Source organism: Scyliorhinus torazame, chromosome 1 (genome assembly GCF_047496885.1).
Source record: "Scyliorhinus torazame isolate Kashiwa2021f chromosome 1, sScyTor2.1, whole genome shotgun sequence".
Classification (NCBI taxonomy): Eukaryota; Metazoa; Chordata; class Chondrichthyes; order Carcharhiniformes; family Scyliorhinidae; genus Scyliorhinus; species Scyliorhinus torazame.
Window position 1 is genome coordinate 304,807,259 of NC_092707.1, and position 25,254 is coordinate 304,832,512.

The 25,254-nt window shown below is 43.5% G+C and overlaps 1 protein-coding gene across 4 annotated transcripts in view; it reads left to right on the forward strand.

Annotated features, from left to right (window-relative positions):
• bcl11aa (BCL11 transcription factor A a) overlaps positions 1 to 25,254 on the forward strand; it is a 304,266-nt gene that overhangs the window by 878 nt on the left and 278,134 nt on the right. For all 4 annotated transcript variants that reach the window (XM_072507811.1, XM_072507809.1, XM_072507810.1 and 1 more), the window contains exon 2: positions 1,609 to 1,941. In XM_072507811.1, coding sequence (XP_072363912.1) covers positions 1,609 to 1,941 — 333 coding nt within the window. The remainder of the gene's footprint in view (positions 1 to 1,608; positions 1,942 to 25,254) is intronic.

Here is a 25,254-nt window from a genome sequence, read left to right on the forward strand (position 1 = left end):
GGATTTCTAATACTTTGTGACAATAAGCTTGGTGAACGACTAGCCTATAGATCCTATAATTCAGTGTATGTGTATGTATACACACATTCTTCTGCATATTTATGATGACATGCTTCACTATTTCAAATTCATTGCAAAATATGTAGGGCTAATCACTTGGATTAAAGTGAATGGTTCACTTACTATTTTGTGATTTAAAATTTTAAAAATGATTTACTCTATTTGAACCTTGTTATGTGTGCGCATCTTTCTTGGGGAGTTGCCATGCAATCTGTTAATGTGAATTCAAATCTGTGTCATTTGAAAACAAAAAAAAGGCAAGTCCAATCAGTACTGGAATCTCAAAATCACAAGTAAGATAATTGAAATAAAGGTGTACCCTTTCCCTCCCCTTCACCCATATTAAATAAGCTTTAAAAAGTTTGCACGATCATTCTTCTATAACTATGTATTTTTCTCAAAGTGGCAGTGACATTCCATTCAATCTGTATAAATTCACATTACAAACCGACATGAATTTGCGCATTTTTACTTTAAATATTATAATGCCTTGAATTGTAAATTTTGAGTCTGAGTAATTGGTAAAATGTTTTTCAATGATAAATGGGCATTAGTTTTGAATAGTCGATGGCTGTGTCAAAATTGGTTACGAGGTGTGTGAGGATAAGGGAGGTGTATTCGTGTTTGGTCGAGGGGGGTTGCCGCTCTCTATAACTAAGGAACAAATTTGGCTGGAATTGATCAAAATTCTTTAGTTGCTGAATGTTTAGTTAAATTCTAGTCTGTTATAGTGGAATTACAATCTAGGTGTGATTCTCTGTGATAACAGGTAATTAAAACTAATTCATCAGCTTTCTCTGGAAAAGGATTGCAATATGTTGCAAAGAGAGGGCAGCTTTCCCAATGCTATTAACAGTTATGGTAAAATATTAATAAATTAATGCTTTTGTGTTCAGAACAGCTAAGTGCAGACAAAATAGGTATTTGGGTTCCTACCAAGAGCCTTTAACAAAAGCAGGAAGAGCGGCAATAGCTTCTATCACAAAGCCCATCCTTGGCATGTAAGGCTCTGTAATGTAAAGCGACCAGCTGTTTGGAACTAGTACTGAAACTGAAATAAACCAGTTTCTCGGTGCCAAACAAACCCTTCATTTCTACAACATTTTAAAAAATCAAAAATAATTTTGAGGGAGAGAAAAGTAGCTGAAAAGTCTCCTTGCTGTAATTCCACTGCAATCAGACACAACCTTCCCCAAAGAAATCCGATCATTGACAAGAGCATGTGATGTGACATCACATGTAAAAAAAACCACCAATTTTTCACTAGTACATTTTTCTCTTTGTGGATGAAGAAGATGCATTCTAAATCAAATAATGCCATCCTGAAACCTTCTGGGCACATGATAAATTTCTTGGAGGAGCTGTACAGTTCAACAGGAGAACAGAGACCCTTCCCTCCAAAATACAACCTCTCAAATAATCCATTCTGTTATTAATACAGCTCTGTGGGGAAAGCTGGGGAAAGAAAGATTAAAGTTAAAATTGTTTGCTGAGAAGAATTGTCTGATTTGCGTTATATTTTGCTCTCCTTTCATTCCTCTGCTGTAGCTGATTCCCTGGAAGCCATTCTCACAGATGAAGAAGAGGAGCATGGCACCTTGGGAGCTCCTGAGGGTGACCACGACCTCCTTACCTGCGGCCAGTGTCAGATGAATTTCCCACTGGGGGATATTCTGATCTTTATTGAGCACAAAAGGAAGCAATGCAATGGCGGCCTCTGCTTGGACAAAGTTGTGGATAAGCCACCGTCACCGTCTCCCAGTGAGTTGAAAAAAGCATCCACACCTGTCGAGGTTGGCATACAGGTCACACCAGATGATGATGATTGCCTATCTACATCATCCAAGGGAGTTTGCCCCAAGCAGGAAAGCACAGTGGCAGGTAAAAAATACCAAACACACAATATCAAACCAAACGCACACCCCTACGCAAATAGAAATAAGCAGAGAAAAACACAAAACGTGTTGTATCGTTTCTGTTTTCCTGTTTTTGCTTTAATCAGAATGCTGGTGCTATTCCCCGAGTCTCTATCAGCTGTCAGCATTTGCACTGTAATTAAACACAGCCCCATGGCAAAATGACATGGGTGACCTTGACTTTAAGATGCCATTTATACTCGCCAGGCCAGAGTTAAGAGGGCAGTTGCTGAAGCGCACAGACATGCTTATTCGAAAGTTTAAGGGCATGTTGGAAATTTCAAAGGTTGGTTTGACAGAAAAGGCCACTCGATGCACAAAGTCTCCTCAGTGGAATGATAAACGCCTCTCGTATTCTCTCTGTTTCGTGATGTGGTTTTGACAGATGTATCTTGATTTTTATTTCTGTTATGGGTTCCCCTTCTACATTTCACCCTCTTGTGCTTTCTCTGTCTCTTTTTGTCACTGCATGAGTGTCGCTCTCTTTATCTTTTTTTATTTGCTCCTCTGTGATTCTCCTCTTTCCATCTTTCTCTCACATTTACCTTATTTTTACCTAAGAGTTATTACAGAAATTCCACAGTTTTTCTTTTGAGTAGTTAAATTTAGATAATCTTTCATTTTGTTTTGCATTTTTTGTGGTTAGTCATTCAGAATATTGGTAGCTAAAATACCAATGTAAAAATTCAAGCCTTTATTCTTTAAGTTCATACGAGTGCAAATTGTCACTGTATCCTGTTATAATGCTGATTTGAAATAATCAAATCTCCATAAATCCCAGTGCTTCGTGATGAGAAATTTTAAAATAAAAATGGAATCAGTTATTCCTTTTAATTAAAATGTTTTTTAATTTGGGAAAAATTAGACAGTTTATATTAAATGTGTGCCACGATTCCTTGTGTCTGAGAGTCCTGGTTGGAAAACTTCTTATTTTCCTTTTTAAAAAAAGAAATTAAGCCTGTCCTTAACCACCGAAGCTTAACAAATCCAATTTTATTATAATAGCTCATAGTTTATATAGCTGCCTCATTAAAGATGCAAAAACTCAAAAAAAATCTTCAAGACTAAAGTGTACTCAGATATTTACTTAACGATATCTAACTATACAGGGAGATATCTAACTATCCAGCAGACTCCGAAAGGAGAAAAATGCTTTATCTAAATTGAAACTTAATTCAGATTTTCACCTCCTTCAATTGACTTCTTTCGTTCACTGTTTTAATCAATTAGGTTTCTACCTTTTTCTCTGAAAAATGTAGAGGGTTACATTATCATTCCAATAAATGCATAGCTTCTGTATTGCAGCGAGGAGCGGGTTAGAGATTCTTTGAGGGGACAAATAATATAGCGACCATTTACATGTGTTGTCTGAAATAGGAAGGAAAATGAACACAAATACAGGGCATGATTAATGAACCAGGAGCCTGGCGGAAGGGGCTTCTAGCCTTTAGAGACTGAAAAAGCCATGCTAAATCGCCAAATATGGAATATTGCTTAAGTGATGCAACCTCCTATTTACATATCGAGGCGAGCAGCTCAAAAGACATACCACACAGTCACCGTCAAACAAATGGGATCTAGATTGCTTAGAATGGACCCTGAAAGTCTGGAGAGTGCACAGTAGATTTACATGTATTGAACAGGCACATAGATATGCACTAGTACAACAGGCGGTCACACTCACAAATGGGATGCATTGATACACACATATAAAATGCTTCATCCGCATGAGAAACGGAAGACAAACAATGTTGCCCAGAGACATGCATTTTCAGGAGTTATATAGCGGAAGATGTTTTGTTCAATCGGTATCAATTGTTTACCATTCGAAGTTGTAATATTTGAAAATTTTATAACAAAATGTTATAATGTGCCGTTTAATAAGCTATATTTTACACCGTAACAATGCGTCACACGTACGCTAGAGGTCCTGCTCTGGCACTTCTCACTTGCAGTGATAGAAAAGTTTGAATTGTTTCTCTTGATTAATTTGTTGTAATTTCATAGCCCACATTCACAAAGTTGTTTTCTCTGTCTATGTTGATAATATGTTTTCATTTTACTAAAAGTAAAAAAAAGAATCCCTGAGAAACTGTTAACATTCTGACCAGGGTGCCAGGTTCAACTTCGTCATTGCCCAGTTGTGGAATATTGTAAAAGGAAGTATATATTGCAGTACATTAAACTGATTGGCCATTAAACATTTTATTTATTGTCCATTTTGGTGGTGCCAAGCTTTGTAGTGTACACGGTATGTTTATTCTTCAATGACATAGGAAATAAACATTGTGTTTTTGTTACTTGAGCCTATTTGACAATGGATTGTGCTTTACTTTGATAAATCAGGTTAGATTAAAGTTTTATTGTGTTTCCAGCTTTGCAAAAAATTGAAGGAAGGTTGGTTGCCTGATGTGGTACATCGTTTGTTAGCCATGGGAATCAGCCACTGTCTTAGGATACCATCCTAGCCAGAGGCGTCTGCACTCCGTTCTCTTTGTTGTAATTAGCTAATTGACAAATATGAAAGGAAATTATGCGTTTATTTTTATATTATTCAGTTTTAAAAAGTTGTCAAAAGGATTGCATTATGTAGCAGAGAATAATTTACTATCTGAATTTTTACATTCATATTGGCAAGGTTTTGCGAAATAAAGGCATTTAGTGCCTAGTCGGCCATTTCCTGGCACCACGCCACCTCTTTCCCTAAAGCTTAAAGCACTGGGCATCTTAAGTATTCAGCATCGTGCTCTGTACTGGTTTCATATTGAACACTGGTTCAGCAGTGCTGACCAGGACCGCTGGCTTCCTCTTATTTTTATCATATTTTTTCTCTCTCATTGATTTGGCACCAGTGTCTTGACATGTTCCTTATTCAGTGTCTGAGAGACACCTTGGCACTGGAAAGAGCAAGGTGCAGGGTGGAGGAGGTCAACCCAGATCCCAGCAGGGTTTTAGTGTTCTTCATTTGCCTTTACAATCAGAGCTCAATTATCGAGCCTGAGTGTGGCCCTCAGGTGTGAGCTCAGATGGGATCATGTAAATGTCCTGTGAGATGTGATGCTGTAATATTAATGTTATTCATGAGTGCACTGTAATATTGTTCTGCACGGGAAGTGGCAGCTCTGGGTATGCCATCTTTTGGGAAATGGGCACAGCCCTTTTTTTAGCAGGAAGAAATAAGAATTCTCCTGTAATGTTTCACAGTAGTATGATGAATGTTGACGAACAACAAATAAATTGCCAATTTTCTTTGCTAAACTAAGTTGTCAGCAGCATTTGTTATAGTGCTGTCTACATTTGTATCTGAGCAGTAAAATGCTTTATCAGAGAAGGCACCTGAATTCAAACCACATTTGAAAATAATCATTCTGATCATTACTTTAAAGATTTTGTGTATATATATTTTCTTAAACTAAGCAACTGTCGTCTGTATTGGCTGAAAAACATGATGCCAATTAGCTAGGGCTCATTCAGCGTGACGTTAACACATTCTGCAAGACTCTCAGTGCACATTTAACTGGGAAGTTGTGCCATTTTTTTCTGACAATTTAATGTAGTATCCAAATAAGCCGATGAATCGTTTCAATAATGAGGAGAATATTATTTGATCATGCAAATAAACAGCGACTGCAGCCGTAATATGTATGTGGGGGAAGGGAGAGGAAAGGGGAGAAGCAGATCTTCTCATTGTGCATTATAAAGACAAATAGTTTGTTGAATCAGCACTCGACGTCAGTTAACTATTGATGCTGAATGCTGATTTTAATAGCGGATTTGTTTCTTGTTTTGTGCGTATTTGATTGTGGTCATTGTTTAAACTGCAAAATCAGTTGGCCAGCATTCGCAGTGGGAAAGATGGAGAGACCGCGATCAACTCTCTTCTGGATATTTAGACAATGAAGGTTTATTCTATGGTGAGCTCCTGTCATGGGGAGTTGCCTTATTTTTGCAATGTCGTTAATGTACAAGAGTGGCAGACAATTTGGAAGAATGCATGCCCACAAGTGTTGTGCTCTCATAACTCGTGGATTTTCTTTTGAAATGCTGATATGAATGTTGCTATTTTGTGAGCTTGTCATTTCCTTTTCATTTCCATAGCCACCTTTTACAGGTATGGTGATTTGAGGAGTTCCATGATGGGCCCCAATAGAACAATAATACTAGTAGGGCACAGTATCATAGGGTGTAAATATTTATGTATTCACAAATTAACTGTTACAGAATTGTGAAAATTGTTCACTGTTTTATTTCCTCTAAACCATTGTAGTACCTGTTCACTTTATTGCTTGCCTCCCAGCATTTGATCTTGCTTAATACTCTGATAAAATTATAGGACATGTACTGAGAGGTGTCAGGCACTGAAAGAGAGAGGTGTGAGGTTGACATGCACGTGTAGGCACACCTAACGTAAACCAAAACATTGAAATAATTTAGTTGCCCTTGGTTCATGTTGTTGTGGAAATACCCCTATCTAATGCCCAGTGGTTGGAAAATGATAGTGCAAAAATCTATGCTGTAGTGTTATGACTGTCCCATCAGTTTTCCTGTAAGCTAGTTGCCTTTATTTATAAATATATATGTTAGATAGATATATTGTCAGGATTCTGACTGAAAGGTGGGATCCATGGAAGCTAATGTAATTGTTCTAGTGTTTTTATTGTTCCTGTGGTTTGGCTTGACGATCCTTGCTTGTAGAAAGCTTAGATTAACAGACCTAATATTTTTGCTTTAAAAAAATCTAAAGAAATGGCTTAGAATAACCTGTGCTTCCTGGATGAATCTTGCTGATAATTTACCAAAGCTCATTTGAATTTTAAGCACTTCTTTAATCTTCAAAGGCTAAATTGCTTTATGAATATGCATGGTGTGGGCAGACTTTAGTTCATTACCTAGTTGTAAATTCTAATGACCATTAGGTCCTCGCTGTAATTGCCAATTGTTTTGCATTTTTGATTGGCCTATTAACATGTGCATTCGGAACGCATCAGGCTAGCTTGTCAGGATGCGGCAGAAGAAAAGGTGAAAATTGTTTGTATCGCCAAGATTTGAGTATTTCGGAAAATTGATGATGTAAATTAAAGCAGTGCTATTTTTTTCATCTTTCCTCAAGATTGAAAGTTCACCAAGAGATTCGACATATTTAATTTACATGATGACTTTGCACTCCTTTATTAATGTAATTTGCATATGAAGCTGTTGTTAATCACTTTTGATCATGTTTTCTGCATTAGCACAGAAGCTGCCTCTGTGGCTCTTTTCCCAAAGATGCTGTAGTCAAAAGCTGCAAGCCGCCCGCTACCTTCCAGTTCTGCTATACTGAAAGCACACTTCAAAGTTGTTAATATTCAGTGGAGAAACAGTATCCAGAACACAAATAAATTATTAAGTGCATGAACTTTTTAGACAGTAAGATGAACTGATGGGGTCCATCTGTGAGTTCCAGTTTTTTTTTTGCTGTGGTGCAGCCCTATCTGACTTCGTAGCCTTTGGTCCCAATCCAAGTGCATGCATAATTGATTCCACACGCGCTATCATTTTCTTGATGTAATTGCTTTAGTAAGATATGATGAAATCTAATAGATGATTTACATTTTCCCCCTTTCTAAATGAAAAAAATGAAATCTGGAGGGGACGGGGGACTAGATGAAAGGTCCAGTGATTTAAAGTATGAGCAAGGTGGCCCATGCCACATTATTTGTTCCACTGTTGTGTATCTGCAAAGCAAATAGAATGGCTCGACATTATGCCCTTTTTTTGCAACAAAATAGTTAAATGTACTAAATTAAATCCTGTCATTTTTATAATTTGATAAAAATGGTTGTTATATAATTTGTGGGAAAGAAGGTATCATGCTCCCCCTCCCTTAAGTGATCACTGATAATGCAGGAACACTTCAATGTATTGGAGATTTGTAACTAATTGTTTAAGCCATTGAAAACTGCCTCGCCTCATAACATATTCCCTGTGTTTAATGGAGACAATCCAGCTCTGAAAAGAGATTTGTAGTTTTAAAACTAATATTTTGTGGTAGTTCTATTGCTGCAGTTTGAGATTTTAAAAAATGCTGTGTTTATAAATAAGCTTTGCATTGAAGGAGCCATAGGTTCTGTGTTTGATAAGGTAGTTCTGCACCAAGGATTTCTGATGTAAAGAGGGTTGATTACAAACAGTTGAAATTCTATTCAAATAAACATGAGTTCAGTGTTTCTGGCTCCTGTCTGGATTGAACAGTAATTGTTCAAGGTGCAAACATTGAATATAACTCCTCCTGAGCAGCTTTCCATATAGTATATTATATTAATTTGGGAATCATGCCTCTTCTTGGAGATGGTTAACTGTCTTTTTTGAAGTCAAACAATATGTTCTGGTAGATACTGAACTATTTTCAACTGCTTTAATCTCTTCATGTTGTAGTTTGTGACTCTCACACTGAAGAGAAACTAGCTTGGGTTGAGTAAACATGCGAAAGTTGTTCTGTCCTGTGTATGTGTATTTCCTCACAAGAAATCCAAACTGAATAGAACTCAGCAAGTAAACATGTGAAATTATAAGCAGTCCAACAGCTGTGGATTATATGGACATTCCGTAAGATTTTAATTTGATATCTGCTGGTTAACTTTTAGTCTTGATGAGTCCACTTCTGATGCAGTAAGACAGACAGCATGAGGCCGGGAGAGTCGATGGATGTCGCTACTCAAAGATTGCGTGAATAGCGACATCGGTTTGAATCGGTCTTTAATAAATCAGCTTATTGACAGCTTGAGTCCGACCTGTTCGGCTGTATGCTCCCTATGGTAATTTCCCTAGTTCAGATCAATCTGAATTGGTTTCCCTGTGCAGACATGAATGGATTCAGCTCACTGCATGAGCTGTTAATGAACCAATCTGTGCACACTAGCACAGAAAATGGTTTATCTAAAATAAACCACCCCCAGAGTAGATTTATTAAAGATCAATCTGAACCTGATGCTGCCTAAACGTGCACAGATACAAGTGATCAAGAGCAAAATGAAGTGCTTTAAAGTCTCTAATGTACACAGAGGCAAGCAGAATTAGGGACGTGCAAGGGAGAGAAGGGCATGTGTGTAAAGACACAGAATGAATAGTGTGTCAAAAGCTTTTTTTCTAGCAAGGTGAGATTCAGCAGATGAAATGCTTTCCACACTTAGTTTATTTTTCATTAATAAAACACTTGGAAGTGAGTGAGGACATCTCTAAAATAATTCATTTGCTTTCCACAATGTTTTTCTCTGGATCACTAGTAGCAGCTTTCAAATCTATTACTTGTAATTTACTTTTTTCCATTAGAGATGAGCTCTCATTTTACATTTCAAAGCAGAGAAGAGGAACGATTCACTTTCTTTTCATTTAATATATCTTTGTGTTTTTTCTCCCCCTTCAGCTTTTTATTAAACCTAACTTGGCCGTGAGGGGCTTATACAGAATGGTCAAGCACATCTGCTCGTCTGAAGACAGTATAGAAAAGGGGTTAGCAGCACAGGGGCAGCAGCACAAAGGGAAATTGTACATTTGAACCATTAGTCTCTTTAGCCTTGGTGCAGCCAGACTGATTTAGCAGACAGAATGATAGATTGCTTTGTCATAGGTCCCAGGGTGTGCCCTGAACTTGAAGCACTTTGTTTATCCCGAATAGAAAGGGAAAGGCAGACATAATCTATGTCTAGCTTTTAGGAGCTGAGAGGTAGAAGAGCACAGTAGAATGGGAGGGTTGACGAAGGCTTGGACTGGGGGATGGGGTGGTGGGAGTGGAGAGGAATGGGGGGCCTGATGATGGCTGTCCATTAACAGATGAACTTGGCTTAGATCCAGACTTTTGATGAAAGTGTCATAGTCAGTGAGCAGTTTATTTTCTTTACCTGCTGACAATACGTTAATGCTCCTGGGTCTTTTGGCTGATGGGGATAAAAACGACACGGCTCAATTTTTATCTTAGAACCAGTTCAGACTGGTCTGCCTGGCCTTGCGGACGGGCTCTTATCGTCTTTCCTGGCTTACATTGTAAAGACTTGTGATAATGCCAGTAACCTGAGGGCTTTGGGTGGGGATGGGGGAAGTGGGGCTGGGGGGTGGTGGAGGGGGCGGGGGGGGGGGGGGGAGCTCTGGGAGAGAAGGAGGGAGGGGTTGGTATTTATAGAAGCAAATTAAATTGAGAGTCTTCAGCAAATGAGAGAGGTTGAACTTGCCCTATAGAAATCATCCACAAACTAATCTACACGTGGTGTCTAGAAACGTGATGTGACAGCAAAGGGAGGGGGAATACTAGGACAAAAGGATGCTTTGTAAATGATGGACACAAGACTGAGGGAAAAGGGATGAAAAAATGATTTTAAAAAGCTGGCACTGACTTTTGGAACACAGTTTCATGAACAGGATGTGGAACTGCTGGCGAGGTGTTAGCAGGGCCGCATTGTTCCTCTAATCCCAAAGAAATAATACACGGAAAATCAATGGTCATGACTAGTGATAATTTACAGTACTCTGAGTGCTAACTACTCTGGTGCTCGATGATGAGCTCCCAGCACAAAGAGCAGCTCTCCAGCATTTTATTTCTGTCACTATGCATCATGCCTGCTGTAGGTCATCCTTTTAAAAAAAACTCACAAAATCTTAACGCTGTTCTTGTATAATTTATGAGTACCTTCACACGCTGAGGATTTTTATTGCAGTTTACTTTTGGTGTGTAGGTGGGAGCCACACAACAATGATATCAATCCTTGTTTCATGGAAAACCTTTTTTTTTGTTCTATATTTTTTAGTTCTCTGATCAGCTTAACGTGCTGCTAAGAATGGAGGGAAATGCTTCGGGTTCACAACCGAAAATCTAATCAATACTCCAACATGGAACTGACAGCTCTTCTGAAGCTGTGACTTTAAAATATTTATACTAAAGACTTCTTGAGAAAGCAGCTTTTTTCTTTTGCCCCAATAGCCATGATTCAGTATTCAGTACGATAGATATCATCATTATTGTACCACAGCCTTTGGATGTGGGTATTTCTGCAGTTCTGAATTGAACTTGGGTTTTATTTTTGCCTATCACTCATTTGTTACTTTCTTTTAAAGAAATAATTGGATTAGTATTGGGCCTCCTTTATGAACTATACTTTATACTTTGATACAGCTACAGTGCAGGATTTACAGAGTGCTTCATATGTACAGTATTTGTTCACATACTCCAATTATAGCCATTCTGACCAACCTTAACTAAATACACTGGCCCTCACAAAGATTAACAAACTGATTTTGATTTGGGCCTGCATTTGTAGACCATCTGTTTACAAACATCAGCAAATTCCATCCTGATGTAGTTGCTACAGATTGACTACTTACTTCATTGGTCTACTTTTAATTATTATTTTGTTACATTGGCTTTCGTTGCAGGAGAAAGCTTAGTTGGATGGCAGACTAACACAATTGGGTGCTTTTATTTGTACAAATTGGCTGTGCCAGGCATTTTCCATTCCTGGTACAGACATTGGGCCATATAATCTTAGAAATTCCTGCAAGGAGCAATGTGGCTGCTGTTGGGTTTTTTGAGGTGGGGACTTGCTGAAATTAATTAAATGCATATTGATTAGGAAAGAAAAAATCCAGTGTATATTTAAAATATTGAATACTAGGGGAGTGTACCTTTGACAATCTATCAATTGAACCAGCCATTTCCAACATGCATGATGGGGCCAGGGGAACGTGTCTGTATGTGTCCAGCTGGACTCGGATACTGTTTCCTAGTTAGGTTTTCGTTTGAGATTGGTGTAACAGGCCTGCTGTCACATAGTGACAAAGGTCGAAATTCTCCATTTGTGATTTGCCATTCAAATTTATGCCATGTTGAGTGGGTCGCCCGGTATCGAGGTCCTGCGGCTTCCCCCCCCATGCATCATCAATCTTCACCCCCACCCCCAGAGCCACTAAAAAAAAACTCTTCCCCCCCCCCCTCCTTCCCCTGCCCCCAGAGACCTCCTAAATAAGGAGATCCCCCCCAAAAAAAAACCTCCCAGAAAAGAGACCCCTGTCAGGCTGCCCCCCAGAAAAGAGACCCTTATCTGGAAGCTAGAGAGCAGTCCCGACCACTGCCGTTGTAACACCCACCTGGACAACAGACCTGCTGGCTCAGACACAGGAAGCACCATGTGTCAATTCCTGGAAAGAGAAACCAGTCAGCTCTGTTCAAACCTCTCCAATCTTTGAACTGCAAGCCATTCATTCATTTCCCTTACTAGGCTGTGATTGACAGCTTCCACACACAGCTGTCAGCTTTGGTCCATTCATCTTCCTTCACCTAGTAAAAACTCCTGCTCCAACTGCAATGTTTCTAAACATCAACCACTTCAAACAGAGTTAAGAGCTGTCAATTGCCAGCTGACTACTTCAAAATCACTCAACCGTGAAGGGAGGTGATTGGAAAGCACTTAATTCTGTTGACGTGGGCCAGGACCTGCCAATCAAAGATTGATGTTTATAAACATTGTGGTTAGAGCACTTTAGGGTTACTCAACTGTGAAGGAAGATGAATGAAGCACAGCTGACAACTGTGTGTGTTGAAGCTGTCAATCACAGCCTAGTAAAGGAAATGAATGGAAAGCTTGCAGCTCAAGGATCTGAGGGGCTTAAACACAGCTGACTGGTCTTATCTTGTGGGGGGAGGGAGGTGGCCCCTGGATGGACTTTGGCGGCAACTCCCGTAAGGAGTATCGGATATTTACCAGGAGCTTTCGGAGGCGGAGGAAACTCCAGTGGACGAGCTTAAGGGCAAGTGGGAGGACGAGCTAGGTGGAGAGATAGAGGCGGGTCTATGGGCGGATGCCCTAAGTAGGGTTAATACCTCCTCATCGTGCGCCAGGCTTAGCCTGGTACAATTTAAGGTAGTCCACCGGGCACACATGACAGTGGCTAGGATGAGCAAGTTTTTCGGGGTAGAGGATAGGTGGGCGAGGTGCATGGGAAGCCCAGCAAATCATGTCCACATGTTTTGGGCATGCCCGAAGCTTAGAGGGTTTTGCTAAGGCAATGTCCACGGTGCTAAAACCACGGGTGGTGCCAAGTCCGGAGGTAGCAATCTTTGGAGTGTCGGAAGATCCAGGAGTTCAGGGGGCGAAAGAGGCCGACATTCTGGCCTTTGCCTCCCTGGTAGCCCGGAGACGGATCTTGTTAATGTGGAGGGACGCGAAGCCCCCGAGTGTAGAGCTTGGTTAGTGACATGGATGGGTTTCTCAGTCTCGAGAAAATAAAGTTTGCCTTAAGAGGGTCAATGTTAGCGTTCTCCTGGCGGTGGCAGCCGTTCGTCGACTTTCTCGGGGAAAATGAAAATGACAGCAGATGCAGTATTCCAAGGAGGGGGGGGGGGGGGGGGGGGAGGGATTGTTGTTGTTTGTAAGGAGTTAGCCCACCACGACCGGGCCACGCATGTCCATACCTGTGTAATTCTTGCCCACATGGTTCTCCGCCCAGAGGATCAGGGCTCTGAGAATATGGTGCCCAGCCCACTAACCGCGATCCCAATGAGGGGCTGAAGCATTGGAAACTGATCGGCACCCAGCCCATTCTGTTTTTTCCCCAACGCTGGATTCTCTGCTTCACTGGGAACTCTGCTACCGGTGGTGTGAGACAGAGAATTTAGCCCAAAGAGTGAGGTGGGAACTAGTTTGTGCTGTCCTATTAACTTTAAAAAAATTAAAATCATTATTTTAAAATGTGATTGGAAAAAAACATTTAATCCATGACAAAGATGTGGTTCAACGTGCCTTTACTGAACAAGGCTCAACATACCTAATGAAATGAATGGAATAGGTTAGATAGTGTTTTAAGTAAGGCTGGGTTGTTCTGGATTGAACCACATGTTTGAGACTCTAAATACAGCCCCATCTCAGTTTTTGAGTTGGGCTTGGATGTCACCCCAGGAGCACATTTAGATGTATGTAGAGGTCAAGGTGCCTCTCTCCCCCCCCCCCGCCAATGGAAGGATGTAACCAGTAGAAAAAGTTTGTAGATACATCTTTAGTGTTATGCAGCTGAGATGTATCTGCAATGAAACTAGAAGGGCTACTACATTTAACTAATACAGGGAAAATAAAATAATGACAAAATTCAGACTTGTATTATCTCAAATTGTGAGCATCTGCTCGTTTGACCCTTGGGGTTTTTAAGTAAAGATGGATTTTTGGTGTCATGTTCAATGAAACATTCCTATTAAAATGAAATATGATGTTTCAGGGGAGGAAAAACTGCCAAATAGCGAGTTTAAAGAAAAACGCTACAAGACATTAAGTGATTCCACCGCCCCCCTGTCAATGGGAGAAAATAGGGAAATCTAATTTGATATTTCACTGTTCACAAACTCCAATCGGACGGTCTTATTGCTATTTAAAGGGCTTCTGTATTACCACTTGTCATTTTGTGGTCTATTTCCAGAACACAGAAGGTGTCAGTTTTTTAAAATCTTCAACTATGCGCACTACATTTTGGACAGCACGGCAGCACAAGTGGATAGCACTGTGGCTTCACAGCGCCAGGGTCCCAGGTTCGATTCCCCCTGGGTTGGTGCAGACACGATGGGCCGAATGGCCTCCTTCTGCATTGTTCTATGTACAATTTATGTGAGTCTGGTTATAAAACATTACTTGGGGCCTGTTGAGTTTGTATCTGCCCTTGCATTCTTAAAATTACTCAACTTCTACAAATCACGTATTTATTTCGTATTTTCTTCTTGAGAAATTTACAATTACGTTATTACTGAGTATGATTGGGTTTTTGCATGTCCCGAAATGGACCTCTGAGGCTGAAATATGATAACCAGTAAAATTCCCCAATCCTTTCTTATCCCCAGCTAAAAATGTGTAGCTAAAGTTTCCTTGATCTGAGAGAAGAACATTTCTGAAGATCAAATTGTTCATGTTTTTTTTTTGCAAAACACTTTGCAATCAATTAAAGTAGGTTAATGCTTTGATCCATTAAATAGCATAATTTACGCATTGTGATTTATCCTTTTACCATTGTGGGTAGTTATGTGAAGAAACTTGAGTGCAAGCAGGAAATTTGTTTCTAGTGTGGCTTAAGAAACACACAAGGGGCAAAACTTTATTCTACCCAGTGGCTTAACCATCAACGCTACCACATCAGAGGCAAGCATAGTGGTGGCACTATAGTGATACTAATTAAAAAATTGCATTATTTACATGTTTTCTCAAGATCTTCAAAGTTCTTCTGAAAAGATTCTACCATGCTGTCATTTGATAAATGGTATTGAGTCTCCTTTTCTACCTATGAAGAAACCTGCATATTTTTATATTCAAGTGCTCCTAATTTCTGTTCCTGTGCTACTGAGCTACATATTTGCTCAGTGAAAACATTAGAATGTTTAGTCAACTCTCTCCCAAAATCAGAGTTGCGAAAAGGTGAACTTCTTATTTCCAACCATTGAAAGGAAAAAAAGACTTTGATGAGAAGAGCACCTGGACAGCACTCGTGCTCTCATTAAATTACCGCCCATGCTGCAGGCTTTCTGTTGGCTCAGTTTCCATTTCACAGTAAACAGGCACATTCCTCCAGCACAACCAGTCTGAAAAGCTTTCAAATAAAGACAACCCACCTATAGCTCTGAATTAAACTACTTGAGGAACAGCATTTTCTCTTTAAAATGTATTTCAAAAGATTGTCAAAATGTTCCAGGCATTTTATTGTTCATGTACAGTAGGATGCTTTTGCTAGGCTCTTTAATGGGGTCACCAATGTCAGAAAGTGATGTATGAATTATGTTTACTATGGCATATTTTGTTTGCAACTGGGCGCTGTGATTGGTGATGATAAATGAAGATGGTCTCCTGTTTCACAGTAGTCTTTGTAGTTGCCAATCTCTAAACTAGTAAAACTCATTATAAGCCATGGAAGATGTGTAAGTGCATATTACTTCCTTAGATTTGAGGAACTTACACATGATCAGTGAAAGACGTTCTGATACAAGTCAGAGTGGAGGTCACTTCATACCTCTGACCACAAGTTTGGTGCTAACTCAGAACTAAATTCAAGAGTTTCAGTGAAACTTAAAATACCAACAATTCCACATGAAAGGATAGAACCAACATTGAGTCATGTTGACTGCCAGAGCGAGAGCGGAAGACACCAAAGCCTAAATTGTTGCATGTACTTGGTGTACCAACAGTTGCTAAAAGGTTAAATCACTCTCAGTGTTATAATTCTCTAACGATTGTGGCATTTTATTAATACATTTTAAATTAAAAGGCAACATTGGCCTAGATTTCCAAATTATACTTTTTACTAATTTCTAGAATTCTAACTCTGACCTGATCTGCCAAAACCAATGACGCTTTAGTTCTCTTATCAGCATCTGTACCGACTGTATCTTCATATTATCGTTTGAATTTAAGAGTTGCTTGCCCTGTGGAGTTTCGCCGTGACAAGCCAGAGTTCATACAAGCTCGGAGATTATGAAAATGAAGGGGGAGGTTGAGTCACCACCTCCCCACCCAACCCCAAGCTCTGACAATCCGCAATATCATTGAAATGGCCGTCACGGCATGAATTATGCTGATGATGCGGAGTTCACTTTTTCGGAGTTCGGATGATTTGGGGGTCTGCTTTAGGAAAGGAAACAGTTTTGTTTACTCAGCAGAATGAAGTTTACCCAAATTGGCAGTGGGGGTGGCCAAGAAAGAAGTGAAACAAAGGATCAGATCATACTGAGTTCTGAGGCTCACATTGCAACTGGCGAAAACTCAAAAACCTCAAGTCATCTGTACATCATGTTGTACAAAAGAAGTAGGAAGGGGGGAAAAAGCTTTCATTATAGAACCCAGATTCTATGGTCTTGAGATTGGACAGATGGTAACCCTACCATGATTTATTTTACTGTTTATAATACACCTGGGTATTCTTCTGGGATATTTTTAAGTCTCAAATCGATTCTTGCATATTGTCCCCTACAACTCCCAGTCTGTCAGCTTCCACTGCATTTTTACATTGTACAGCAATCCAGCTGAGGGGTCAGCAAGATCGATTCACCTATGCTTGTTATCGTTTTTTAATATTAGTCCTGGCCATTCAAACGCTGCATGTGGCACAGTGGTTAGCATTGGGACTGCGGCACTGAGGACCAGGGTTCGGATCTCGGCCCTGAGTCACTGTCCGTGTGGAGTTTGCACATTCTCCCCATGTCTGTGTGAGTTTCGCCCCCACAACCCAAAGATGTGCTAGTTAGGTCGATTGGCCACGCTAAATTGCCCCTTAATTGGAAAAGAAAAATAATTGACTACTCTAAATTTATATTAAAAAAAAAAGACCTGGCCATACGGTGTCGCTGAAGGATCAAACTTAGAAGAAGTGTAATCTAATCTAAATCCAAAGGAATTAATCACTTTAAAAAAAAAATATTTTTATTCTCCTTTTTCACATTTTCTCCCAAATTTACACCCACCAACAATAAACAATAAGCAGCAACTTTTCCCCAGGGTAGAGGGGTCAATTACTAGGGGGCATAGGTTTAAGGTGAGAGGGGCAAAGTTTAGAGTAGATGTACGAGGCAAGTTTTTTACGCAGAGGGTAGTGGGTGCCTGGAACTCACTACCGGAGGAGGTAGTGGAAGCAGGGACGATAGGGACATTTAAGGGGCATCTTGACAAATATATGAATAGGATGGGAATAGAAGGATACGGACCCAGGAAGTGTAGAAGAGTGTAGTTTAGTCGGGCAGTATGGTCGGCACGGGCTTGGAGGGCCGAAGGGCCTGTTCCTGTGCTGTACATTGTTCTTTGTTCTTTGCAACGAGTACAATGTCAATCCCCATATCAACAGCAACAATCCCATCTTCCCACCAAACCCCCAAACAGCAGCCCGCATGTTAACATAAACAAATAACAAAAAGGAATCAGGAATCACCCATAGTCACCCTTGACACATAAGGAATTAATCACTTTTAAAGGTGTTTCCATCATATTTTGATTTCCAGTTATTAGAGAATTGCGTTTTTATCTATGGAATAATTAGATATGTTTCTTTTGAGTTTATGAATTTTAGTTCGTGCAGTTGGTGCAGCAAGAACAAATGAACTTATTTTTATAGTTTGGAGCCTTAATGCTCAAAAACAATCGCACACACTCTGTCTAAGTGCGAACATTTTTATAGTGATATGTGTGTCCTGCGCACCTAAAAGGCAATTGTGCACAATCAATATATTTTATTGTGATGGCCACTTTCGTGTTGAAATAATGCGATCCTCTTTACACTCCTTGGTATTTATTTGCTCCAGTAAATAGCTATACCTGGCTATAATTGTTTTACATGTAAAATACTATATGTAGCATTTTCTGCATCATACTTCAGATGCCTCATTTTGACATTATACTTTAGATATCATACATGCATGTACAATATCATACATGCATGTACAAATTCCTGTGTTACATTTGTACTTGATTAACTTATTTTGTATTCATCGATGAGAATAAACACCAATTGAGAGGAAGGGAACATAAAAAAATAAACTACAAAGAAAATGGGCAGACAGATTATCAATGAAGGTCTATTTGGGATGTGTGGTAACAGTCAGCCAAATCTATCAATAAATGAATGAAGCGAACCAGTCAAATGCTTTTTGGCTGCCATCTTTGTTTTCTCAGTCAATGACATATAGTTGAAAATACGTTCCCCAGCACAAGAAATTAATTTCAAAATTTCACAAGCACATCTTTAAATTATACCTTTTAACTGCTGCCTTGGTCTTTGGATATCTTCATTAATGTATTTGTTTGGAGGCTGATGTTTGTGAACCAATGTTATTTATGGTGCAAGTGCTGTTGTCTGTCTGCACAGGTATGATTGATTTGTATGTTTACTTAAAAGGACACAGTTCCAATTTGCAAGTGATAGTATGGTCAGAATTTCTTCAATCAAGTTTTTCAGATATTATGCCTAAATTTTCACCTGTTTCCAATATGAGCCTGTTCACATAAATTTCCTGCGAATCTAATTCAGCAAATGACAGAATGTAGAAATTAGAATAATTAATTGGGGCCCAAGAAAAGCACGGAACATATACCATCTTTTAAAAAAAAAATGTATTCAACTTTTTCAACAAATTTTCAACAAACCCCCCCCCCCCCCCCCCCCCCCGCCAACAAGAAGAAAGAAACAAACACAACAATCAGAAATTATACATTGGATTTCCCCCATATACAATAACCCGCCATATAACATTTAAAAGCACAAATAGGGAAAAACACCCACCTTCACCCAAACGCCACCCCAAAAGAAACCCCCCCTCCCCTACCCCCCCCCCCCCCCCCCCCCGCCCCTGGGCTGCTGCTGCTGCTGACCTCCTAACGCTCCGCGAGATAGTCTAGGAACGGTTGCCACCGCCTGAGGGACCCTCGCAAGGCAAACTTTATCCTCTCCAGCTTGATGAACCCTGCCATGTCATTGATCCAAGCTTCCACACGAGGGGACTTCGCATCATTCCATAGTAGCAAAATCCTCTGCCGGGCTACCAGGGGCGCAAAGGCCAGATTACCACCTCTTTTGCCTCCTGCACTCCCGGCTCGTCTGATACCCCAAATATTGCCAATCCCCAGTTCGGCTTGACCCGGGCATTCACCACCTTGGACATAGTCCTTGCAAAACCCCAACAAAACCCATCCAGTGCCGGGCACGACCAGAACATATGGACGTGATTTGCCGGGCTCCCCGATCACCTCCCACATCTGTCCTCCACCCCATAGAACCTACTCAACCTCGCCCCTGTCATATGCGCTCTGTGAGTAACTTTGAACTGTATTAGGCTGAGCCTGGTGCAAGAGGAGGAAGAATTAACCCTACTCAGGGCATCAGCCCACAGACCCTCATCTATCCCCTCCCCAAGCTCCTCCTCCCACTTGCCCTTTAACTCCTCCACCGAGGCGTCCTCCTCTTCCTTTAGCTCCTGGTAAATCACCGAAACCTTGTCTTCTCCAACCCATGCACCCGAAATCACACTGTCCTGAATCCCACGTGCCGGAAGCAGCGGGAATTCCCTCTCCTGCCGCCTCACAAACGCCCTCACTTGCATGTTCCTGTAAGCGTTTCCCGGGGGTAGCCCAAACTTCTCCTCCAGTGCCTCTAGGCTCGCAAACGTCCCATCAATGAACAGGTCCCCCATTCTTCTAATCCCTGCCCGATGCCAGCTCCGAAACCCCCCATCCATCCTTCCCGGGGCGAACCGATGATTCTCCCGAATTGCTGACCAAACCGAGGCTCCCAGCTCGCCCTGTGTCGCCTCCACTGCCCCCAGATCTTCAGTGTCGCCGCCACCGCCGGACTCGTGGTGTACCTTGTCGGCGAGAGCGGCAGCGGTGCCGTCACCAGCGCCCTCAGGCTCGTGCCCACACAGGACGCCATCTCTAGCCTCTTCCACGCCGCCCCCTCTCCCTCCATTACACACTTCTGGATCATCGCCACATTGGCAGCCCAATAATAGCCCCCCCCCCCCCCCCCCCCCCCGTCCCTGCTACGCTCCAGAGACTCTCTTTTCACCCTCGGGGTCTTATTCGCTCACACAAATCCCATGATGCTCCTGCTTACCCGTTTGTAAAAGGCCTTGGGGATCAAAATGGGAAGGCACTGGAACACAAAGAGAAACCTCAGGAGGACTGTCATTTTGACCGACTGCACCCTACCCGCTAGTGAGAGTGGCAGCATAACCCATTTTTAAAAATCCTCCTCCATCTGCTCCACCAACCGCATCAAATTGAGCTTGTGCAGGGCCCCCCAACTCCTAGCTACGTGGATCCCTAGGTACCGAAAGCTCCTTTCCACCCTCTTCAGCGGTAGCTCGTCTATCCCCCTCCCCATGTCCCCTGAATGCACCACAAAGAGCTCACTCTTTCCTACGTTGAGTTTATATTCCGAAAAGTCCCCAAACTCCCTAAGGATCTGCATGATCTCCGCCATCCCCTCACCCGGTACAGCCGAAAGTACTCCCGACCTCCGCCGGTTCGTAGCCACACTCGCCACCGGGGCTCTATATAGCAGCCTGACCCAACTGATGAACCCCTCCCCGAACCCAAACCTCCGCAACACTTCCCAAAGATACTCCCACTCCACCCGATCAAAGGCCTTCTCCGTGTCCATAGCTGCCACTACCTCCGCTTCCCTCTCCACCGAGGGCATCATAATCACATTGGGGAGCCTCCGCACATTTGTATTTAGCTGCCTACCCTTCACAATCCCGTCTGGTCCTCATGAATCACCCCCGGGACACAGTCCTCAATTCTCGTAGCCAACACCTTCGCCAGCAACTTAGCGTCAACATTGAGGAGCGACATCGGTCTATACGACCCACATTGAAATGGATCCCTGTCCCGCTTCAAGATCAAAGAAATCAGCGCCCTGGACATTGTCGGGGGCAAGGTCCCCTCCCCTCCCTCACCTTATTAAAAGTCCTCACTAGCAACGGGCCCAGCAGGTCCACGTGTTTCCTGTAAAACTCAACCGGGAACCCATCCGGCCCCGGGGCCTTCCCCGCCTGCATGCTCCCCAATCCTTTAACCAGCTCCTCCAGCCCAATCGGCGCCCCCAAACCAGCCACCTCCTCCTCCTCCACCCTCGGGAACCTCAGCTGATCCAGGAATCGTCGCATCCCCTCCTCCCCCGCTGGGGGCTCAGACCTGTGCAGAGCTCCATAGAAGTCCCTAAATACCTCGCTTATTCTCACTGCACTCCGCACCGTATTCCCCCCTGTATCCTTGACTCCACCAATCTCCCTCGCTGCCTCCCTCTTACGAAGCTGATGTGCCAGCATCCGACCCGCCTTCTCCCCATACTCGTACGCCGCTCCCAGCGCTTTCCTCCACTGTGCCTCTGCTTTCCCCGTGGTCAACAGGTCGAATTCCGTCTGGAGGTTCCTCCGCTCCCTAAGTAACCCCCCTCGGGGGCCTCTGCATACCTCCTGTCCACCCTTAAAATCTCCCCCACCAACCTCTCCCTCTCCCTCCCCTCTCTCTTCTCCCTGTGGGCCCGAATGGAGATTAGCTCTCCCCTGACCACCGTCTTCAATGCCTCCCAGACTACCTGCACCTCTCCGTTGTCGTTGGCCTCCAAGTATCTTGCAATTCACCCCCGCACCCGCCCGCACATCCCTCATCCGCCAGCAGTCCTTCATCGAGGCACCACAGAGGGCGCTGGTCCCTCTTCTCCCCCAACTCCAGTTCCACCCAATGCGGGGCGTGGTCCGTGATGGCTATGGCCGATTATTCCGTTCCCTCCACTTTCGGGATTAGCGCCCTACTCAAAATGAAAAAGTCTATCCGGGAGTAGGCTCTATGGACGTGGGAAAAAAAGGAAAATTCCCTGGCCAGCGGCCTGGCAAACCTCCATGGATCCACTCCCCTCATCTGGTCCATAAACCCCCTGAGCACCTTGGCTGTAGCCAGCCTCTTACCCGCCCTGAACGGTCCAGTGCTGGGTCCAGCACCGTGTTGAAGTCTTCCCCCCCGTTATCAAGCTTCCTACCTCCAGATCCGGAATCCGACCCAGCATGCATTTCATAAATCCGGCATCATCCCAATTCGGGGCATATACGTTCACCAGTACCACCCGCAGCCCCTGCAACCTACCACTCACCATCACATATCGACCTCCATTATCCACTACAATATTCAGTGCCTCGAACGACACCCGCTTCCCCACCAGTATTGCAACCCCTCTGTTCTTGGCATCCAGCCCTGAATGAAAGACCTGCCCTACCCATCCCTTTCTCAGCCTAACCTGATCTGCCACCTTCAAATGTGTCTCCTGGAGCATAACCACGTCTGCCTTCAGTCCCTTTAAGTGCGCGAACACCCGGGCCCTCTTGACCGGCCCGTTCAGGTCCCTCACATTCCAAGTTATCAGCCGGATTGCGGGGGTCTACTACTCTCCTCCCCCCCCCCCCCCCCCCCCCACGCCGACTAGCCATCTCCTTTTCTAGGCCAGCCACGTGCCCGCGCCTCCCGCACCCTCCAGTCCCCCAGGCGGCGGACTCCCGCCCAGACTACCTCTCCTACTTCCAGCTCCCTCATCTAGCCATTTTGCTCCCCCATGACACTCCCGTAAGTCTGCTGACTCCTGCTGACCCCGGCCTCTCCCGCCATTCCATCGACCCCCCCAGTGTGAGAATCCCTCCCACCCCTTGGCAGTCAGTGTGCGCTCCTCTCCAGCACCGCCCTTTCCCCCCTAATGCTCGAAAAAAGCCCGCGCATTCCGGAGACGGCCCCGCCCCCTCTGGCGCAGCTCCTTTTTGCGGCCTTACTCCAACTCCCCATCCCCGGGCCTCCACCCACCCTCTTCCTCCGCGGGGCCCTGCCCCTCCAACACCGACGCCCATACTCTCCCACATCCCCCACATTAAATCCATTCACCCACCCAGCACCAAAACAAAAAGAACATTCCCCAAACACAGTAAACATCCCCCCACGACAAACCCTCAGTTTGAGTCCAACTTTTCAGTCTGGATAAAGTTCCATGCTTCACCAGGCGTTTAAAAATTGTGCTGCCGATCTTGGAACGTGACCCACAATCGCGCTGGCTGCTGCATCCCGAACTTCACCCCCTTCCGATGGAGCACCGCCTTAGCCCGGTTAAAACCAGTCCTCTTCTTAGCCACCTCCGCACTCCAGTCCTGGTAAATTCGGATCTCCGTGTTCTCCCACCTGCTGCTCCACTCTTTTTTTGGCCCATCTCAGGACATACACCATGTCCATAAAGCGGTGGAACCTCACCACTACAGCCCTCGGCGGCTCGTTGGTTTTGGGTCTCCTTGCCAGGACCCGATGAGCCCCATCCAGCTCCAGGGGCCTCGGGGAAAACTCTCGCGCCCACCAGCGAATTGAGCATTGTGCTGCAATATGCCCCGGCATCAGGCCCCTCCACTCCTTCAGGGAGACCCAGAATCCGAAGATTCTTCCTCGACCTATTCTCCAGGTCCTCAAATGTTTCCGCCCACCTCTTGTTCAGCGCCTCCACCTTCACCGCCAGGCCCAAGATCTCGTCCTCGTTCTCCGAGGCTTTTTTCCGCACCTCCCGGATCGCCGCCCCTTGGGCCTTCTGGGTCTCCACTAGCTTCTCAATCGCCGCCTTCATTGGTGCCAGCATTTCTGTCCTCAGCTCCTCAAAGCAGCGTTTAAGAAACTCCTGCTGCTCCTGCGACCACTGCGCCCATGCTGCTTGGTCTCCACCCATCGCCATCTTGCTTTTCCTCCGTCGCACTTTCCGCTGCACCAGGATCACTTTTTTAACTGCACCACTCCTGGTCCAATCCACATAATGTCGGGGGGACCTTGCTGTCACCTTCCCACACTGGAAGCCGTCGAACAATTGCCGTTGGGGCCCCTCTGAAGAGCGTTCCCGGCGGGAGCTGCCAAACGTGCGACCTACCTAGGCATAGCCGCAACCGGAAGTCAACATATACCATCTTCTAAGTTAACCTTATTGATTTTTAATTTTTAATTTTTAATTTTTTTTAGAGTACCCAATTGTTTTCTCAATTAAGGGGCAATTTAGTGTGGCCAGTCCACCTAGCCTGCACATCTTTGTTGTGGGGGTGAGACCCACGCAGACATGGGTAGGTTATTTCCTTTATTGATGTAATAAAAATTAAAGCTTGAAGCTAGCAAACCATCATGTATGCAGATTAAGAATAGCATGTTTACAAAAATGTAATTGCGCAGGCTTTCCTCTTTTTAGTACTGTAATAGCCGTCACGGGGGCCTACGGGGTGTGAATGATTACCCATGGCCACTGCGGAGTACAAGCTCTCATGCTTCAGGCGGGGGATCTCTATTGACCTCTGAATAAAAGGTTGGCCAGTAAGGTACCGACCAGAAAAGAACTAGTTAGGGATCTACCGGGCTGTGTATATATTATGCTTGGTGTCCTTATTAAACTGGTGATGAGGAGGCGATATGAAGGTTGTTGTTCAGACGAAGGGCCACGCCAGGCAATTGTGTTGAAGAATCTTCACAAAGGGAAAGCCGGATTGCCCAAAGTAAGATACTGGCGCGAAGCTACGTCTGGTGGCTGGGTTTGGATGTGGGTACCAAGGCGTTGGCCCAATAGTACTCGATCTGTCAAGAGCATCAGAAGTTCCCTGCGACGGCACCCCTCCACCCATGGAAGTGGCCAGGATGCCCCAGGGTTCGTGTGCACGCTGATTTTGCTGGTCCATTTCTGGGATTGATGTTCCTTGTCCTGGTGCACACCCACTCAAGTGGTTGGAGGTCCACAGAATGGCAAT